Genomic DNA, 21174 nt, shown 5'->3' on the forward strand with positions numbered 1-21174 from the left:
CCCCTGGATTTCATGGAAATGCCTGGCTCTGGTGCCAGAGGATGCCAGCAGCGCCGGGGCCGTACGGCAGCGCTCCGTGCATGGGCACCACCTGAGCACACAACCCCCTGCAGACTGAGAGCACTTCATTTCCCATTCCCGCACAGACTCCATCAAAAGCTGAGGTCTCCTGCTCACCACTGGCTCCTCTTCCATGCTGTGTGCAAACACCGTGAGAAGAAAGGAGGAAAGGGGGGGAAGGAAATTAGCTTGTCCCAAAATGGAGCAGAAAGGGGAGTCTGAAAGAAGCCATGCTCCTGCATGCCCTACTCGGTGCCTTCTTCAAACCTTAATCACATGGGTCATCACGATATCTATCACCATCCTCCCAGGGAAGGCAGCAGAAGCAGCAGGTACCAAGCACCAGCCTGAGCTGGTTTTTCCATGGAAAGCTTGCCAAGTCATCAGCTGAGAGATGGTCCATGTCTGTCACAGGACAAAGCTGACTGTCACTGACAACTACATGACAAAAACATAATCCAGCGCAAACAGCACATTTGCAACACTGCTATGTACAGGTTTTCCCTGTCTTCCTTGTACTAAAAAACCCCATGTACTTGATTTCGAAGGCATGGGGCTGGCACCTACAGGTTATTCCCCATGGGTCTCCAAGGCCCCAAAGTAAGAACAGTGGGAAATTTCCCAAGGGAGCTCCAGGCTGCCCCTGGATTGTTTCTCACCCCCAAAGCAGCTCCTTCCCACCAAGCCAGTGCGTAGGCAGAAGGTCTCAAAGGTCAGCAGCTTTCTGGTGAGTGTCTTGCATGTTTTATTAGTCATATTTCCACTCATTCACCCAGATGAGCGATTACAGGCCTCTCCTCTGCCCCACAGCTTCTTCACACTGTTGTGTATGGACATCTTATTTTAGCGCTTGCCAGGCCCCTCTGGTCACCTGCCTGTGAACCAGCTCTGTTGTGTGTTCAGCGCGGTGGTCCTGATGAACTGGCAGAGACAGGGCACACTGCCGTGCCCCAGGTGCCCCCCTGCCATGGCTCGAGGGAGCCGGCCCGTGACCAGGAGCCGGACGTAGCATCCGCTGAAGATCACCAGGAGCTGCTGGGCCATCACCTGGAAGAAGCAAGAGACATGTCAGAGCAGAGCATCTCCCTGCAGGCAACGTGGGTGATACACTAAATACCATTCACTCCCTCATTCAAGGACTGTCCTTGTCTGAAAGAAACAGGACAGAAGCCAATGGCATATATAACTGTCCCAGATCCCCTTCTGGTCAGCAGTGCTGGCACGCTGTCCCCACAGGGGAGTGACATGAAATGACTGCTCGCCGGTGGGTGGCTGGGGAGCCAGGCTGCTTGGGGACCTGCCCGCTCTGTCCCCATCTCCTGTTGCTTTTTCTTTTGCCTGTAGATGCCAAAGAGCTTCAGTCTGCAGGGATGTCAGCTGCACTGAATTCACTTGGTAACAGTGAGCAGAAAAACGTAAAATAAATCAAAATCATCCCTTCGAAGCTTCTTGCTGAGCAGGAATGAGAGCGCATTTGTTACGCAGCATGGCACAAGTCTTTGAAGGCACACCCCATGGAGGAGACAAAGGCTGGGCACGTCTATGCCCCATCCCCAGCCCAGACAGAGGTGCCAGGTTCCTGCACAGACCCTGGGTAGAGGTTGGCTTCCAAGCAGGGACCCCTGGCACCAGCAAGGAAGAGCCCAATCCATGAATCCCTCAAGGGTTAAGCACTAGCTGCTCAGTAAGCATTAACTGCTTTCAGTGTCAGGGCTGGAGAAGGCATGTGTGGACCTCCAGGCTTCCAGGAGCTTCTACTGGTGAAAAAGGAGGTGGCTGGCAGCTGCTGGGATGAGTTCTGGAGTCAAGGTGCCTGGGGGGGGGGGGCGATTCGGTGCCTCTACCCGTCAGGGAGGGGTATTTCTCATTACCTCTGGTGGGCCCTCGGGAATGAGGCGGAGCAGCTTGTTGCACGTCACCGGTTTTTTATTCACCCCACTGGATAGAAGAGGGGAGTCTTCATGCAAAGTGTCCTCCTTCGTCCCCAGGCTGGGCTGAACCACTGCCTCCATGACCACACAGAGTTCATCCAGGCTGTGTCGCAAGCACAACTGGAAGAGAAAGAGATTTTGGGGGTCCCCAAAGGCAGGTAGCAGTGGTGTCCTGAGGACAGCCTTTAAAGGACACAATTCCCTCCTGCATGTTTTTACTTCTGGGAATTATCATCCCAAGAGTAAAAAACGGCATTGGCCCAGAGTCGTGCCCAGCACTTGAAGCTCAGTGTCCTCATGCCCCAGCCCGGCTGCCTTGGCTGCCTCTTGTGCCGGCAAGTGCTCCCAGCATGATGGTCACATCTGGCATGGAGAACCTGGTCTTTAAAAACTACAAGAGTTATATCAGCCAATATGTGAATTGGTGAGTGAGTGTCCACCTCCCGATCTGCATCTGTCGGTTCATCCACAAAGAGGAGCAGCCTTGAGATTTTTCAGGGGGCTGAACCCCCTTCACCTCTCATCCTGCGGCCGTGGTCAGCCAGGGCGATTCGGCACAGAAGAGCGCAGTGCCCGTATAGTTATACACTCGTATAGAGGAAAACATTTTCTGAAGGCCAAGAGAACAAAAATTTTATACAGTTAACCCAGTATAGTGTTTACTTATTCCTCAGGCTATCCCATTTAATTCAGGAGGACAGCTCAAGGTGTCAGCTATTTCAAATTGTGACACATGCTTTCAAAATTTGCCCTTGATTCTTGATGACTTCCCTTTATTAAAGTTGTACACTTAATTATCCAGACATGCACCCACCACAGGGCCTAAACAAATTCCTGATGAACTGGGCACCAACAGATGCAGTTTATCCACCTCCCAGTCCATCCAGGTCCCAGTTCACAGCAGGGGATGCCCAGGAGGACACCCAAACACTCAGTTCTCCTTGCCCACCACCATCCCACCAAATCCGGGGTGTAGGGGAGGACCTGCACATGTCACTGCGGGAGCTCGGGCTGTGCCTACTGTCATTTACCTCTCGTGTCCTCTGCAGGTCTGTGATGTGGGCTGACAAGGACTGGAGGCAGCACTCCGGGCTGAAGTGCACGAACCATAGCTGGGACAGCAGGGTTAAGGAAGGAGTCTATCCATGTTTCCCCCTCCGCAGCCCTCTGCCTCCACATGGATCATGGTACAGACCTTGCAAGAAGCAGAGCTAAAGTGACTGGTGCTCACTGGATGCTCAGGGCAGTCAGGAACCAAGTAACACATCACAGGGGTAATTTTAAACCAAGAGGGTCTGGGCTAAGACAAAATCTCAAGCTAATGGGGAAAAGAAGAGGGGTGGCAAGGAAGGTGGACATTGTCTCAGAGAGCAGCCAGTCCTCCTCGCACACCTCCTGCAGCCTGGTGGAGTGACAACTGGGATAACCCAGGGCCATTGCCCATCACTCACCTCAGTGGCCTTACATCAAAATAATAAACTGGTGGGTCACATTGACTTAGCTCCCCTAAACCCCTTCCTGCTTGCTTTCCTTTATTTCTAGGCATTCATTCCATTTAATTTTTACAGAATTGACTGTACTCGGTGCTTGTCTGCAGGACAGAGGCACTGTCTGTGAAAAGTCTACCAACAGCAATGTGCTGGGGATGTGTCCTGCCAGCTTTGAGAGCAGCAGCCCCCCAGAAGGCAGCCAAAGGTCTGCCCTTGTATATCTGCTCAAGCTGCCATTATCTAGGGGATTCAGGAGCAGCGTAAAAGCCAGAGGGTTTAAACAGACCTGACACCAGAGCAGACAGAGGAAAGTGGAAATCCTTGGGTTATTTTCTGCTCTCAGACAGTTCTGGCATACGTAGGTAAAGGCAAAGGCTCGTCCCATTAGTCCTCACTTACCGAGATGTAAAACTATGCTGGTCTGAACACACGTGTAATTCAGGTTCTGGAATGTTTCCTTCTTGTTCTGCAGGACTTCTCCCCTGCCTGCCCCCTGCTGTATTCCCTGACCCCTTCTCCAACCCTGCGTTTCAGCCTTGCTTCCCTCTGCATTTCTATTTCACACCTCTCTGTATATATGGGGTGGTGTGAGGTCCACCAGCAAACCTCAGATACCATCTCTCTCACCTTCCTTCAACAATTCCAAGCTGTCTTAAAACTCTTTTTCCCCTAAATCTTTGTCTAGTCCAGAAAAGGTATCTCTGAAAAGCAGCAAATGAGCCCAGGGATGGGGACTCTGGTTTACTCTGTGTTGTTTTGGAGGTTCTGTGCTTGGCTGTTTTTGGGGTTTTTTTGCCATAGGCACGTTCTTGTTATGAGCAGAGTGACAGCAATCATCACTGTTGTGTAAGTATAACACACTTTCAGGAATAATTGTCTGCACAACGCACTAATCCCACTTCAACCTCTTAGATTCTATTTCCAATTGCCTTTGGAGGTATCTCAGTCCCCATTTATAGGAGAAGAAAACACACCCAATCCCTTATGCCATCCAATAGGAAAAAACCCAAATTCTAGAAATGCCACCCTCTGGAAATCCTCATGGATCATAACATCAATAAATACCTCCACATCATTAGCTACCCAGGAGGGATACAAATTATTCCCTACGGAAAGGATACTTGTAGGATGCTGCGTGGCCCATCCAGGACATCTGTAATCCCCAGAATTAAACTGTGTTTAATAAAGATTTCATTGACAGCTGCCAGCCTCACATCTGTATTCATATTTATCTATTAAAGAACGCAAGAAAAATTAACATGCTCTACAGCAAAACCTGGGCCAACCTACAGCTACAAACTGCAGCTGGGTAATCCCAAACGCTGCATCTCTGAAAGGAAAACCATGGCAAGAGCAGCCTGCAGCCAGGGCAGGATTGTCACCAGCCATCGGTACCAGCCTGGCCACCACTAGCAGACACCTGTGCAGACAGAAATCTCACTAAGGATTGCTTCTTTTATAGACAAGGCGTCTGAAGTGGAATTGACTTCCAGTTTCTCTCTTTTGTCCCCCAGCAGCCCCCGAGTGAGGGGGCTCCTTTCCTGAACCTCTGGGTACCCACACATTTGCCAGTGTTCCCCTTGGAAGAACCATTGCTCAGCTGTCATTAGAGGCTTGCTCCACAATCCATTAAAATCAGTGCAAAGATCCCTCTGGATTTTGCAATCAAGCCTTTCCAATATTATTCTTCAGATCACTCCTTAGAAATTTCCATGCTCCTATGATTCCTTCAAATAAAAGTTGACAACAACAAAGCAGTGGATGCTGCAGGCTGGTTGACTCTCACACCAACATCATCTCCCTGCTTCCTTCTACTGCCCAGTCAACCTTGGTTTTATAATTTCATTGCAACTTCTATAAGTTAGGAGCTGCCTTTTTGCTCGGGACCTGTTGCAAGGCAGGCACAGCGGGGCCTGGACCATGACTGCAGAGCACCACAGTGACACAAGTAAACGATGCTGTTCATGGCAACAAGCAGCTGATACCGCAAGGGACTGTCGTCAGAAGCAGGGCAGGAGCCGGCTCTGCTGGAAAGCCCCTGTGGCTTCCCACCAGCCGTGGGAGCATGAACCACGCTCTGCAACTGTTGTCCTATCTCCAGTGACAGCAGGCAATTTGAGACAGCCAGCTGCGCTCCAACACCAACATTTTAGGCATTACGACACCTAAGCTGGCGGTATAACATCCCTTGCCTGAACTTGATCCCCGAGTCCACTGGATATCCTTCCTGGATAATTCTGTTCTTCGTATGCATTTAGGAGATGATCTGCATCCCAGCACTTTGGTGGGAGGGAGTCCTGTGTGCTCCCACACACCTCTTACCTTCCTCTGGCGACGATCGATAACCAGTATCACAACTACGGTGACTGCTACAGCAGCCAGGGTCACCAGCACACTGGCCTCCCAGTAGCGTCCGAAGGAACACAGCTGCACTGTGAAGTAAATATTTGTCCAGAGAGACACGTACAAAACCTGTAAAAACCCCGAGAGACTGATGATCTTCACAAAACTATGAAAGTGAGAAAGTCACGGAAGAAGAAAACTACCAGTCCCTTCTCACAGGGTAATACCTTACCATAAATTAAGTCGCATGAGATCTTCAGAGTGTGATAAAGGACAGAAGTTCTTTCCAGTAATAAATAGGGAAAAGACTAGAAGGGTTGAGTGAGCCCTAGTTTATTGTAAAAAATTACCAGTCATCAAAGACAGAGAGTGAATTATTAATGACGATTCATACCTGGGAAGGATTTCAACCTAGTTCTTCAATTTAGATAAGAAATGCACTCACCGAGGCATACTGATAATACTTCTAATAGTCCCTGTATTTAGAAAGCTCCTCTGTCAAAGAGCTCAAGGTCGTGCAGAGGGTACTCAGTTACAATAATGCTTAAATGGTGGACACTGACCTGGGCTCAAGGACTATGTTAAGAACTGACAAACTTGGTCTTTGCATAAAGCCAGGCAAAACAGAATTCCTTTGGCATTTAGTTCAGCTGGCCTGCATTTGGGCAGGAGATTGCCCAGAAGCAAATACGACATGTACAGCACAGCATGTCAGAGCATCAATCTTGCAATAATATAATTCATTTGCACTAAACAGGCACCCAAATCCTCAAAATACTGAGCACCAATTGCTACAACATTAGTGAAAGGAGAAGACAACACGTATAACAGCTATCCAAAAAAATAAATGCAATTAAAACAGAGGAGTCAGACTTTACCACATCCTCAGCACACTGCAAAGTATCAGCCTTACCGTAGATGCTAATGGGGTCTTTGAAGGAGCTGCTCTCACCAAAAGATGACAAGCAAGGCTAGACAATTGTCTCATTAACCAAAGCTGACTGATCCATTGGTCTAAATTAGCATCAAGGCGAGAATATTGACAGACTTTTAAAATCAAGTTAAAAAAAGAAGTCTGATGTAGGTACTACAGCCTCAGCATACACTGGTTATCCAACCACGGGCAGCCCACTTTGGTGGGACTACCAGCAAGGGGTTGGAAAAGGTGCCTTGCCTTCCATCTGCAGAAATTCTGTGAACTGGGATTTCAAAGGAGCCAACTAGGATGTGTGAAAAGCAGTGTCTCCTCCCCACCCAAACCCCTCTCTCTCCCTGGGCACAAGAACCCCAGGTGTAGGTCCTGATGCATCTCAGCAAGTCCATGTCTATGGCAAGCCTGTGGAAGACCCCACTGTCCTTACCACGGCGAGGGCTATCTGGAACACCCTGGAGTTGTAGAACATGTACCGTCTCACTTCAGGCTTCAGGATCGCATCCTGGATTAACCTTCTCCACTGATCTGTGGCCACCTGCTCAGGGAGCAAACAGAAAACTAGAGCCACTCTCCAGTTTTAGGCTCCTAGTCCCATCAGAACTAGCTTGGGCAGCCACCGTGGGGGTGGGCTGGCACTGAAAGCTGTGTCCCTGAGCACCCTCTCACAGAGCGCACCTCCAGTCTCATCCATACAGCTGTCACACACCAAAAACTAGTGTTCTTGCCTCATTTGCAATGAGTAATATCTCCCTGGGAAGTGCACGGAAAGTCACAAAAGAAAACCACCTTTTTATGACAAAAGGACAAGACAAGACAGATTGTCCCAGGGATGCTCCATCCCATCAGAGTGACTTTCAAGCAATTCAAAAGAACCTACATCGAATGGGTATCTTCATGGAGGTTTAGGCCAAGATCGCTACAATTGACTTGCTGTCCATGGGGAATAGACTGAAGCTGAACTGAAACAAGCAACTCTCAAACCAATAAAAACCCAGAAACTGTCTCTGATGTCAGTGCAAATGCAAATGATGCTAATCCAGCTAGCACTCACTCCTGCAGGGTGCCCAGGGGAGATAGCGCATGAGAAGCTTACCTGAACCCCAAGGGACTTTAGCTTCTCTGCACAAAGCTCCATGTCTAAGGAGGTGGCTGAGCAACTGCTGTCCATGCTGAGCACCATGAGCACCTGGCCATTGAAGGGTTCTGCAAGAGCCCAAAGGAGTCATGAGCACGGCTCTGGAATGGGTTTTTTTTTCCAAGCAGCTAAGGAGCACATGGCAAAGGGAAAGCTGAGGAACGTAGACCACCCTGACATGCTTAAAATGGATCCAGAATTCCCCCTTGGACATTTCTAAGAACACCACAAGGAGCTTTGGAAGCAGCTTGATGTCCCCTGTAAGGAAACAACCTACTAGAAGGGAGGAAACCCCATACACATTCCAGGAACGAGCAGTCAGAGATAACATGATGCTCTAATCTTCCCCAGGATAACGCCTTGCCTCACTGATCCTTGACTGAAAGGACAATAGACTGAAGCTGTTTGGTGTTTCTGAAGATATCTATCTCTCAGAGAGATCCTCCATTGCCTACTCACCCCACCCACCACAAGCAAAAGTTTGAGCAATCAAATTAAAGTGCTTTCCAATAACCACGTTGTCAGGGATGTGGCAGGGCTGCCCTGCAGCGTGACTCCGTAGGTCCTGCAGTGTCCAGTTCCCTACTCCAGCAGTGCTCCTGGGCTCTGCTCAAGGCTCTCAGCTTCCCAGTTTCAGCTAGGACTAGGATCAGAGATGTAATCTAGAGATCCAGGTTGCAGCCTAGCAAGCGAGAGGACAGCCTGGCCTAGATTTGAGGAGCCGGCTGCTCGGAGCTAAGGCAGAGCCGCCGTGGAGCAGCACAGGAGAGCTGTGATCTCCTGGCAGGCCATCTGGCATTCATCTAGAGTTTACACAAGCTGTGCTACGTCAGGAGGAAGCGAGTGGGTCTAAGGGAGGTTTCACCCAGCTGTCCTTCCCCTTTGCAGATCCGGGGTCAGCCAGACGTCCCCTGGGGCTGCTCCTGCTGGCACTGTCACTCAGTGCTCTCCCAGACCGCTGTGCTGGCTGAAATGCAGCGTGCACTCACCTTACCCTTCCCTCCCACTTATGTCCTCCATCCTCATCACTTCTTCACTGCTCAGGAACAGGCGATGCTAAGCGAAATGAGGCAATTACTTTAAAACAGGGCATGACTGCATCAAGTAAAAAAGGGAAGAGTAGATGCATCTGAAACCTCCAGGGTAACATGGTCCTGACTGTTTGCTGAGGTTTACCTCCTCCTGGCACAGAGCGTGGAGGCAGCAAGTACAAAGCAAGAATGAAAACAAATGGCCTCAGCCTTGGGCTCAGCTATCCCATTCATGGCCTTGGCCAAGCTGCTTGGCACAAAGTCGGGTGCCAAGCTGAGATACCCGAGATTTGCAGAGAGGCTCAGCTCCTTGACCTCTGCTGGAGTGAAAAAAGCTGCTTCGCCCCTGCAAAAACTGAGCACTAAGGAGGTACCATGAACAGAGCAAGCGAAAAGGGTGCCCTGCTGAATGGTGCGTGGAGGTCTCGGTGAGAACTGCCATCCATGGCGCTGCCTTCTGTCTCTACACAGCACCTCAGGAGGTTTTGGAGGCAGTACTGGAGAGGGGGAGCAAATTGTTACCAGGGAAGGGAGTCACTTAGAAAGCACAGGTCAAGTTTCCCAAAGATTTCTTGACTTTTAAAGGCCAAGAGAAGAGGACTTGCAGGGTCCTGCTTTGCAACAAGTGGATGCCCATTCATTCCTATATATCAGGCTTTCCAAAAAGTTAAAATGTCTCCATCGCCACCCCAGAATGCTGAAACACCTATGTTTCAGCATAAAACCTAAAAACCTAAAAAAATACATTCTTTATTTATTATTTACATATTCCTCCAAAATAAAATAAATAAATAAAAATCTAAAAATCTAAAAAACATAAAACTAAACATGAAACATGGTTAGTTACATGAGATGCTGTTAATAAACATCTCTGAAAAATTTGTCTTCTGTGATTTTAAGGGCACTGTACTCAGTACTGCCTTTCGCCTTAGCACCAGGTTGCTTGCTTACCTTTCACCCACTGCAGGGATCCTTCCTTTAAATCACTCTTACAGTAGAGGACGGAGGGAATTGACCTGTTTTTCTCAATTCCACCAGCTTGGCTTTTATGGGCCATACTGAAAGTGCCTCTCCTTGACGGACTTTATGCTGTATCGTCAGAAATTCAGTGCTTTGTGGGTTGGCCTTATCTTTCACTGCTAAGAAACAGCGATTCCACCCCAAGGCAGCAGGCAGCCGGCTTGCTCTCCTCCTTGAGGAGCAGGTTGTAAAATCCTCATTCACACTCCCACTGAGGACTTCCTGGAGACCCTGCTTTCCGTGAGCAAGGAGACATTCTCTAGCCCTGAAAAGAGGAAAAGACAATCCCACCTCTTGCAGAGACAGCAAATACAGGGTAACAGCACAGACCACCAGGGTGTACCCTGCTCTTGGGACCCCGCTCCCTGTGGATGTTACCACCAGGTAGGTGTTAGCAGCCATGAGTGCAGCACGCACAGGCTCGCCCTCCGCCGCAATTACTTTTTACTTTTTGTTTTGTTAATAGGTGGAAAAGTTATCCTTAAATATTCCTTAAGTTATCCCAGCAGTCTTAAATATTCACATTTTGTAAACAATTAGCCAAGGAATAGTCAGGATTTCTCCTTGCAAAGCCAACTGGCTTTTTGCTATTGCTCTCAGCGGGCACTTTCAGAAGAAAGTGGGGGCAATGTAAATGCCCCCCCAGGAAGCAGGGCACCCCGCACACTGCCGCGATGGGGGATTCCCCACCACACGAAGGAAGTAGTGTAGATAAGGAAGAAAAATGCATCCACAGAAGGCAGAGACGAGCAGGAGCTCTCACCCAGCAGCAGTGAAGAGTTTCTGTTTTCCCTTCCCCTCTCCCCTCTACCGCGGGCAGTGCCAAAAGCCAACGGGGCACGGCCCCACAGCAGGCACCATGCCCCGGGTTTTACAGGCAAACACTGCTGACATAAGTCTTTAGCCTGCTGCCAGGACCTGTGGGTGGTTATTAAAGCAGATGCTTGGGAGACTGAAGTTTACTTTTCAATTATCTTCCACTCACATGGCTCAGGCGCACCTGCGCTGCCTCTCCAAGGCTATTATTTACTTTCCAACCTCCACTCAGTCTTACTTTCGCACCAGGAGCCTGTTGCTGTAAGGTGCTCTTGGTGTAAGGGTGCCTCATGGAGCTCACCCGCTCCCCTTTCAAAGCAGGACTGCTTTATTTTTGACCCGTGGTTGTTGCTGCAGTTACCCCCTTGCACAAAGGCAGGATAGTCACTGGTTGAAGAACTGCTGGAAAGGAAATTGAGGCAAGAGAAACAACAGGAAAGTTTCTTCTGATTGCAGAAAAAAACCTGCAGACGGCTGGAAACTCACGCTTTAGAGAAACAAGCCACAGCAGACATTGCACAAGAGGTGTGCAGTGTGCGTGTGTACACGGAGTGGGCACAGCACCCACTTTGCCAGTGCAGGTGAGGAGTGGTTCTGCCATACGTTGAGCGCAGCTCTCCAGTGCTACTTCCCTGAAGAGCACAGCCAGCCACGTGTAACAGAGCACATCTCCCAGCACAAAAAAAGTTGGAGAAGAACAGTGAATTTTCTCACTCCTTTCCCCCTTTTGCCTTCAATCCCTTCAGGCTACCATCAAACAGAAGGGAAAATGGAAAACAAGACAGAAAACCCACACAAAACAGCAGCAAAGCAAAGAGTGAAAAACCAGAAACAAAAGGAAAAGCAAATTAAAAGCTACCACCCTGCTGCTGCTGCTGTCATGTTAAGTTAGAGATGAATGAAGACTCTCTGGGTTAGATATTGTGAATTTTGAGTCCCTGGAGGACAGTGCCCAGGAAGCAACAGCAAAGGGTGCAGCAGGATCAGGGCAGTTCAGCCTTCCCCAGCCCCTCAGGAGGCAAACTGCCTTCCCCGGCCACAACAAGCTCATTGGCAAAAGCAGCTTTCCTTTTATCTCTTTGTGCAGCATAGACCTCAGCTGGCTCCATCGCCTTTTACTGCAGAACAACTGCCTGGGTTTGGAGATGGGGTCCCAACGAATCTTCCTCTGCCACCTCCTGTGCTAACATGAGGGGCATCCACTCGTCTCCTGCACTCCCTGGGCTCAGTGTCTCTCTAATCTCTTATTCTTTATGCAACACCAACGTCTCTCTAATGACTTTGCCTCTTTCAGGCTATGGACCTCCTTCATAGGACACCTCCAAGCCCTAGCTAAACAGCAGAGAAACATTTAGCAAATCTTTCTGCTTCATTTCCAGAGCAGCCAGCAGAGGCTTACCTGTTCCAGTTCACCTTCTGGTCCTGGGGAGACAGCTCAGCTTCCCCCTCCTCCTCCTCACTGTCCTTTACCTGCCATCATCCCACTCTGCACTGCCCAGGTGTCACACTGTCCCACTGCAGAGTGGGGAGGTCTCTGGTCCCGCAGCCCCAACCTGTGCAAGGGAAGGTCACCCTCTTTCCCACATCTCCCAGGGACCACGGACTAACCAGGCACAGCTCACCCAAGGCAAGAAGCCCGTGCCCCTGAGCTCCCTCTCATTACCCCGAGTTGCAAGCACCTACTTGCAAAATCTCCCTTGTGCATGTGACTTTTCCCCTAGGCTGGTTTCAGAAATGTGGTTTTAACCCTCTAGAGTTCCTCAAAAGTGCTTCCCCACCCAAGACACAGCCATGGAAGATCCTGCCATGCAGTTATCCTCACCTTTTGCAGGGTGGGGGTCCAGAGCTGGAGCCGGATCCTAAAGGCTGCAAAGCAGAAGAGTGGCACAGACAGAAGCTCTCCTCCCCCTCCTCCTCCTCCTCCTCCCTGATGAGCCAGGCAGGACTTACGAAGTACAAATCCCAACGTTGCATCAGATTGCCGTGAATATATTAGTCAAAACCAAGCATCGATGATAGGGCTGGAGAAATCAGAAGAGGTGAACGAAGATCTCCAGGCTGAGAACAGGCCACTGTATTTTTAGCAAAAGGTCATATTAAAGCACAGCAAAACAGGGATAACACGCAGGTTAGGGACCGTGGCCCCCCTCGAAACAGGAGGTTGAGCTGATAGGGAGGGCAGGCGAGAGTTTCCTCTCCAGTTGCTGAACTCAGAAGAAAAGCAGTGGGCTTGGACACACGGTCAGACAGAGCCCCAGAACAGGTTCACGTGCAGGAGAAGTCATTCGCTTTCATGCAAAGAGGCAACACTAAGAGATGACTTGGGAAAGAAGAGTCCTTAGCCTGGGAATCGTCGTTTCATGGCTCACCAAAACCTAGAAAATCCATGGAGGCCAGGAACAAAGTCAATCAAGTATCTTAGTGACTGTTCGTCATAGTGAATGGCTTAAAAAAAAAAAAAAAAAAAAAAAAAAAAGAGGCAGAAAAAAACCCCCAGCTTCATTGCAGTGCCTGTGTACACTTCCTGGAGAAAATGCCGTTCTTCTCTTGGAGAGTTGAATTAATGCAGCCCTGTTTGCTCCAGACAATGCTGAGCAATGTGTTCATTACATCACATGGTGCATGGGCAACAGAACTGACTCCAAAGCCGCTTACCCACACGGGATCTTGTTACACTGGGAACTGGCAACTCACCTAGGAACATCATCCAGGTATTGAGAAAAATCAGATAAAACTCCTTGCTGTTGTCACTAGCTCAAGGCCCAGCTCTAATCCCCACCCAAGATAGGGCCATGCAAAGCTTTAGGTTCTTTTGCACACCTCAAAAGCTTTGGCTTTGTTTCCTCCTCTTCTCGCCCACGCAAAGATCCTGGGAGAGAGAGAATATGCCGACCGAAGTGCTTAGAATGAGCACTGTCAGCTCACTGCAAAAAAAATGCCTGAGGCAAAACTCTGCGGGGGCAATAAACTCGAAAGCAACATCCATAATTATGTGCAGCACATACATCATACACCTCTTGTTTAGCAAGACCTGCGTGTATGGGCTGAACTTGGCATCAGCACCTCATCCCACCAGCACAAGCAGAAAAATCCTGCTCATTTGGGAGGGGAGTGGAGTGGGGTGGAGGGGAACAAAGAAAAATTGAAAAAAAAATAATTCCAAGTTTAAAGCAATCCCAGTTTTACTGCTCTGAAGTAGCAAAAGAGGCACACATTATTAAATCTTTAGAAACTTTTAGACTGACAGGCTTTCTCTCTGAAGGTTTTCAAAACATCTGTTTCACAGCTGTCTAAGGAACTGAGGAGAAAGCTCCACAGCAGTTCAAACCAACCAAAATGGAAAGGAAGGTTTTCCAGTTGCTTTTCTGAGATAGTTTTCTACCCAGCCACCTCCCTGAACTTGCAGCTCTGGCCCAAAGGAGATGATGGATCTGTAGGCTGGGTTGTAAGGAGTCAAGGTCTCCCTGCTCGACTCTTCCCAACTTCAGCAGTCATCAAGCCACACGCTGAGAAACACTTGGCAGGTGTTAGTTTTCTGACTGTCTTATTTGGCACATAATTCTTATCCTACCAAGTATCTTCAAAATCCAAGCAGGTATCCTATAGCCACAGGTCCCACAGAATAGTCTAAAAAATATTCAGTGATTAATATCTTCCAATAAACAACACATTTTAGATTCTAGCTGGACAACAAACCGCTATTGTATTTGTACATATGCCTTTATATCTGGGCTTCCGAAATGCAAAGCTACGTCTATAATGTTCCTATCCCACCTATAAATGGCCCTACCAAAACTTTAAGCATTAGAAATTTAACCATCTTAAAGCCAAGAGGAAGAATTGTAACTGGCAGCAACTACAAAGTCAGTCAGTAATCTAGAAAGGAATGTGGAGAGCCATGCAAAGGCTTACAAGAATTGGGGAACTATTTGACTGTAAAACCAGAGAGAGGATGCTGGCAGGATCCCAGCACAGACTGGAGCTGCTTCTGTTTTGTGGAGCCCAGCTGACATCCTCTGAAACTGGTCCTGTTTAAAAATGAAGGTTTGCAAATGAAGATCTTCCAAAAATTGAAATGAGAATGAATGAAATGAAAATGAATGAAAACGCAGGTTTCTCCACTCAAGAAAGCATCGTGTCCGCTGTACATTCGACTTGTGCTGGCTGGCCAGAGATTTCGGGATTTGTGTTATACAAGTCAGAGTTAAGGCAGCTTGAGGTTTGTCTTCAGCTTAACTCACTGGTATCTATGAAGGAACATGTCCTGACTTACCTTAACCCATGGCAAAGCTATTTGCAGAGTCTCCCTATCTTTCTTCACTTGCTCTTTTCCTATTTTCTGCTTCCTGGTCTCAACTTTCCACTAATTAAGTGATGAGCTCCCACCGCAGCCTTCTCACCAAGGGATACTTTCACCCTACTGTCAAATGAGACCTCACCCTTCCCTCCAGTGCCACTGAAACCAGGGCCAGCAGGGACTAGGGGACAAAACCCAGCCACACAGCCCTGGGAGATGGGGACAGCAGGACTCCGGCAGGGGCGATGCTGGAGCCTCCACAGCCATCCACCCCGCAGCCCCTCAACCTTTCTGGAAAAAAGCACTTCTAAACAAAATCTTCAAATGAAGCTGATCACTTCTAGCTTCAACGAATCAGGGGGGGGTTGGGGGGGGGGAGGGCGGGAAATCAAATGTCTGCCTGCTTTGAAACCACCTCTAATTTACTTCAGGACTTCACTCTGCGCTGTCACGAGTCTCTAGCCTAAATAACCCCTTTCCTCCCCATCACCATCGCTCTGAGGTGCCTTTGCCAAATCTCCCCAGGCCCTTCAATGCTCTATTCAAAGAGCAATTATTTTCAGATCTCTCAAGGCTCAGCATCTGAACGGGACACAGAGACCTCATCACATTCACAAGTGTAACAGCTCGCTCTCTCACCTCCATCTTACACAGGACACTCGTATCTCTGCGCTGTACAGTGGCAACTTCATTTCAAAAACAAAACATTGGCTAAGTCCAGGGAGTTCACCCTCACCTTCACAGTCTCCGCAGTGCTGTGCAGCTGGTTATTGATTGCCTGGGTTTTGTGGATTTGATTTCAACTTTCTTAGTTCAGAGTTACACTTCTCTTTGGGGAATCTCTTGCTCTTGGTTTCAGATCATTTCTCCCATTTATCAAGACAATTTTGAATTGTAATTCAGTCCTCTGTACTGTTTGTATCTCTTCCCAGCTTGGTGCCCTGGACATATAACTGTACTCCCTATTCCATCATGCTGCATTAATGAATATATTAGAGAACCTGATTCCAGACAAAAAATAAATTAAAAAAAAAAAAATCAGCCATTTGAAGTGCTTGCCCAGGCTGACTGTAACCACCAATACCTCCTGTCCTCAGGGACAACCTCATCCTCTACACATTCTTAACATCATTTCTGAGACAACTCTTACCTACTTCAAGTCTCACTGCCTGAAATACTGAAACATATACTCTTTAATCCACTTTTTCCTATTCTGACTCCTAAAACTATATTCTGTCTATATTTACTACATGGTTTGATAAACTTTACATTTTGCAATATCCAAAAGGCTGATGACACACCACTGTTACTCTGCTTTATTTGCCACAGTCTGCGGGCGATGGCAGTTTCTCCCTACATAAGTCTTGTGGCTGCACACACTGCAGCCATGAGTGGCAGCCAACACAGGCAGATCTCATTTTCTTTTGATGAAATTGCATTTTCAGTGGGTAACTGTTCCATCTTTTTTTCTTTTTTTTTTCTTTCAGTGAGCCTTAATTAGGAGAACAAAGTTGTTGAAAGCCTTGTCTTGCCCTTCCCCTCTCTCCCTGCACACAGCCTTCTTTCACGGACTCTGGGTTGAGTTTGTTTGAGCTTGGGGTTTTTTTGTCTAACAACTCAGCAAAGCTGACAGATTGACAGTCATTAAATATAAAAACTGTATCAGGCAATATCCCTAAATTACGTTTCAAATGAAAAGTGACACTTGATTAAGTCATAAAATGTGGTTCTTGGGTTTTTTGCCCTACTTCTGCCTTTTTCCTATGAAGAGTTAAAATATTATCCTTTTTATTATGCTAATGTAAAATCCTCTTTCTTGCATCTCAAAAGAGAGAAAGCTTGGTATGTGTCTTGGATAATGATTCAGCTATTAATCCAGAAGATGCTTTATTAGATTATTTTGAGACAACTGAATGTAATTTAATACCTATTTATTTTCTATTCCTATGCCAGTCCAAGATAGAATCTTTTCTGCATGAAATTAGTACTTTCTCCTTTCAACCTCAAAGAAAGATTAAACTATGCTCTTTTCTTGGATTAGTTTGGGGAACTTTTTCAACAAAACATTGATCTTGAGGGTTCTTGATAGTCTTTTAACACTTTGAAGCCAAAACCTCAGCTGGGATCAGTGGGTTCTAGGCTTGTCTTTCTTATTGTGCATTAATGCAAGAACTAGTGATGTCAGATAAAAAGAAGAAAGATCCTAGATGAGGAAAATAGAAAGAAAGAGGAAAACCAAGCAGTGTTTGTGCACAGAGAAGGAAGAGGAATGGCAGTCTTTTGAAATAGCTATCTGTAACCTACAGAAGGGACTGTGTGATGGTAGACCAGAATGGCAAGAGGGCACAAGAGCATTTAGGCGTGTCAAAATTAGGGTGTGTTTTTATAAAAGTGCACCCAGCTACTCTACGTGCAGCTATTGCTGGGACTCACCATCTTGCTGCTCGCATCCCCCACGAGCTGCCTCGCACGCCAGGAGCTGCTGACTTTTCTGTAGGGTTTACTTATTGTCAGCTCATTCTGTTGCTCCAGGGTCAGAAGGGCACCAGCGTGGGAGAAAACAGCAGGACCCCAAAGCTGTGGATAGAAGGAAGGGGACAGGGACTGCCAAAAGCTTGATGGTCATATATCTAGCATTAAAAAAGCCTCCTCAATTAATAAGCCTGCTTAATAAAGACTATCAGGAATTGTGTAGGGACCTCACAAAAGCAGAAAAATGAGGAAATTCAGGTTGCCAGATTTGGATTTACACACTGGAATACCTTGAACATTTCATTTATGTTACTATCTAGCAGCCAGCCTGACATCACAATGCAGAATGAGGAACAGCTCGCTGACCTTCAGCAGTAGCCACCGCACCAGGAAAATTTAGGGTCCTCTCTAGTGGTTCTGCAAGTGGCCAAATCAAGCTGCCAGGGGAGTTTCTGATAAAGCACTGGCAGTCAAAACTGCTCCCTGCTGAATGAAAGTTCCCTCAGACTCCTGGACTCCAGATACGGAGTTGTGGGTGATTTCCCTCCTTTATTTCTTGTTTGGACCCTGGAAAGGGAAGAAGGAAAAGGGGCAGGGAGGCTTTTTAGAGGGGAAAATTGCTTTCTCTGAAACAAACGAAACAAATTACACGTTAAGTATCACACAGAATGCTCCTATCAAAATAATTAAATGATCACTGTTATGTCACGGGAAGCACCATGAACCAAAGGCAGAGAGAAGCACGCTCCCTGCCATTCCACACCCTGGGTCTGGATGACCCTTCCAGCAGCAGCACCGCCTTGCCCTTCGCCCGCTCTCTGCTCTCCGCAGCCTGGTGCAGGATCCCCCAGGCTGCGAATGACCGGGGACCTCCCTGCCACCACCGCGCTCACTGTTTCATTCCTCCTGTTCATTACTAGACCTTTCCCTCATGTTCTTGGATTTCACCCCAACAGACACACAGGGGATCAAACCCAGACGGGCTCTGAACTGACCAAACAAACATCAAGCATCATTAGACAGAGCAGAGGTGGTGGACCTGACTGGGATGGGGGGCTGTGGCTTCCCCCCCGCTTCCCCTCCCAGAGTGGTGCTGAGCTCTTTAACTGCTCTTGAACTCCGTGCCTAAACAGGTGACAGTGAGGAGACACTGACCTTCAGGCCGAACAGCACGAGCCGAGCGGGCAGCAAGCTCTGTCGACACAGACGTGCCTTAAAAATTGAACTCTGGCTTCAAGCAGCACAAACTCCTTGTACTGCATGTTAAGCCATCTAGATGACACTCGTATTCTGGTGTTAATAAGCCATTTGCCCATCTGGCGCTTGTACAGATGACACACCTTCTCAGTGGTATCTCAAAAGCGAAAAGTATTAGCTCTATAAATACATAGATCATGTCTGAACAGAAATTCCACAAAAATCAGCTCCAAACCGTTGCTGATGAACATGGTTGTGACTGGAGCCAAACTGCACTGTGTAACTCCTAACATGCCCGCGCTGATCCCAGGAAAGTGCATATTTGCAAGCCGTTTTAACCCGGAGAAATCAACAGCCGCAGCCACTCACTCACTTGACTGTGCACACACAAAACAAGACACGAGCGCTGACCACTTCATACCTCCACACAGTACCAGGACTCAGACCATCCTGGCAGCTGGCTGGCATTTCCAAGGGTGAGAGCTCAAATTAAGGGACTCAGACAGCAGTATGTGTACCTAAAGCACCTCCTGACCTTTTTTTCCTGGTACAAGAGCAAGCCATGGCTCATACACACGGAGCCACATCTGTGAGGGATTACAGAGGCAGATCAGCAACAGGGAGAATTTGGAGACAGGCTTGTACTAGCAGCTGGGGTGTTTTACTAATCAAACTTGCTGCAGAAAGTACAGAAAATCAGATCTCAGAGGCAAGAAGCCACATGTCCAACTCCATACCTCTGTCAGAAGGTTGGCGGTTTCCTGCAGAGTATTTTTCTGGCACAGCCTAGCTTAGGCAGGAAGGTAGCAATAGGTCCCCCCCTTCTCAGAGCATCACAGTGCAAAATGGAAGAATCTCAGTATAAATTCAAACATCTACACTGCAAACAAAGCCAGCCTTCCTGGAGAGCAGTAATGGGAAATTCTTTCTTATGTTCAAAGTTATAGAGTAAGGTAACTCTCAGCAGTTAAGTTCCAGGGAAGTAGTACAGAAAACTGATATTCTTGCAACATATTGCAATTTCTGCACAGTCTAAGGGGAGCATCTTCATACCACCTTCTGCCAAGAAGAAATAAGCAGGGAAGGGTTTTTTCCTTTTCTCCTGCCTCTTCCTCTTCTAAACAGTAAGGATAGAAAGACCTCGTTAACAAAGGGAAACTTATGAACCAATATGAGAAAGTGGGGCGCACACTATATTTTTTCTGGACAGAGCAGCAGTCTTTCACTGATAAACTAATGGGATGAAATTGCTAATTACAGCCTGGAGCTAGGACAACTTTTATGAGGAATATCATGCTGGAGTCTGAGCACCTGTTCTCAACAGGAAGAAATGTTTCATCTCCGAAGGACAGAGTAGAATTAGCATGGCTGCAACCTTTTATGAGGCCATAGCACCTCTCCAGTCATTAGACCAGACTGATTAAAACTGCTTTGATCATGTTCTCTTTGTACCAACCTGGCTTTTCCCCCAGCCTGGCACAATTGACTTTGCAGGAGGCTTTTGTTTTAATTTTACAACCCATTTAATACCTTGAATTCCTAAAGAGATCCTTTCAGAGCTACAGTACACTACCACAAAAATATTACAACAGGAGACACCATACCCATCTACACTTTTATTGCCCTGTGTGACTGCAGGCAGACATTAGTTCCTTTGTTATGACTTCCCATCCATCCCGCTCTCCTCCCTCCCAATCGCACTCGAGCTCTAGAAGTCTGAGAGGCTTTTCAATGCTATGCTGAGGGCCTGTGGAAATGCAGGATGTTCTGCCTGAGGAACAGCATCAATAAGGTTTCTTGCATAGATCCTGAACTGAATGATTCTTGGGTTACATCAGGTACATGCTGATCTAGGTCTCTTTTCTGCTAAAAGCCTTGAATTGAACTCAACAAAAAAAGCAAAGCCACATTTCATATTCTGGTGACAAGGAGAGGAAGAAACTGCTGAAAGATGAAACCCCCTGATGTATTCATGTGTATTTTTGATTAGAGCTAGAAAGCATTGCACAGACAACCACAACACACTTATTTCACGCTGTTCCCAGGTATAGCGGAATGCTGCAGGGTACAGTGTGACCTTGGTATAAACAAGCAGTGACCAGTACTTGATTAAAGGAAGGATAATTACTGCACAGTGCCTGGCTATCAAACTATTCTAGTGAACTGGCAACATTTTATTTCCCCTAATGGCACAAGAACATTTGTTCCTGAAGGTTTTCAGAATGATCTGGCAGGTAACACATCAGATTGAAGCCAAGAGGAGGAGCTCTGTAATGGGTTTTTAACTTACCTGCAACGACCTTCAGACACTTGCTGTATCTCTTTTAAAAAAAAAATGAAGAATGACTATTAAGTACTGATTTTTTTATGAGTCCAAACTCCCATGCAACACAGAAACCTGACAGCACTCAGAACAAGTTAGCAGGAACAACAAGAGTGACTGCAGAC

At 47.5% G+C, this 21174-nt stretch overlaps 1 protein-coding gene across 4 annotated transcripts; it reads right to left on the bottom strand.

Moving 5' to 3' along the window:
- Positions 1-793: 793 nt before the first annotated feature.
- On the bottom strand, positions 794-13196 carry TMEM268 (transmembrane protein 268). 4 transcript variants are annotated; one of them, XM_037400975.1, is made up of 9 exons: positions 12583-13196; positions 9876-10209; positions 7852-7961; positions 7186-7293; positions 5804-5953; positions 4603-4713; positions 3023-3103; positions 1932-2111; positions 794-1107 (listed from the first exon to the last, which is right to left on the bottom strand). In XM_037400975.1, exons 2-9 carry the CDS (start codon positions 9979-9981, stop codon positions 928-930), a joined length of 1026 nt encoding a protein of 341 aa, XP_037256872.1. In that variant the 5' UTR covers positions 9982-10209; positions 12583-13196; the 3' UTR covers positions 794-927. The 4 variants fall into 4 exon arrangements, with proteins under 4 accessions (XP_037256872.1, XP_037256876.1, XP_037256873.1 ...); XM_037400979.1 differs by lacking the exon at positions 12583-13196 and adding an exon at positions 12160-12240; XM_037400976.1 differs by lacking the exon at positions 9876-10209 and having other exon boundaries at positions 12583-12662.
- Between the last annotated feature and the right edge of the window lie 7978 nt (positions 13197-21174).

The sequence above is a fragment of the Falco rusticolus genome, chromosome 9 (assembly GCF_015220075.1).
Source record: "Falco rusticolus isolate bFalRus1 chromosome 9, bFalRus1.pri, whole genome shotgun sequence".
NCBI classification, from domain to species: Eukaryota; Metazoa; Chordata; class Aves; order Falconiformes; family Falconidae; genus Falco; species Falco rusticolus.

Coding starts and splice junctions, on each gene's coding strand:
- TMEM268 (XM_037400975.1), bottom strand. CDS start 9,981: ATGGCCCATAAAAGCCAAGCTGGTGGAATTGAGAAAAACAGGTCAATT. Junction 7,962..9,875: donor ATCCCTGCAGTGGGTGAAAG/GTAAGCAAGCAA, acceptor GGGCTCTTGCAG/AACCCTTCAATGGCCAGGTG. Junction 3,104..4,602: donor GGCCACGCAGCATCCTACAA/GTATCCTTTCCG, acceptor CTGCTGTCCCAG/CTATGGTTCGTGCACTTCAG.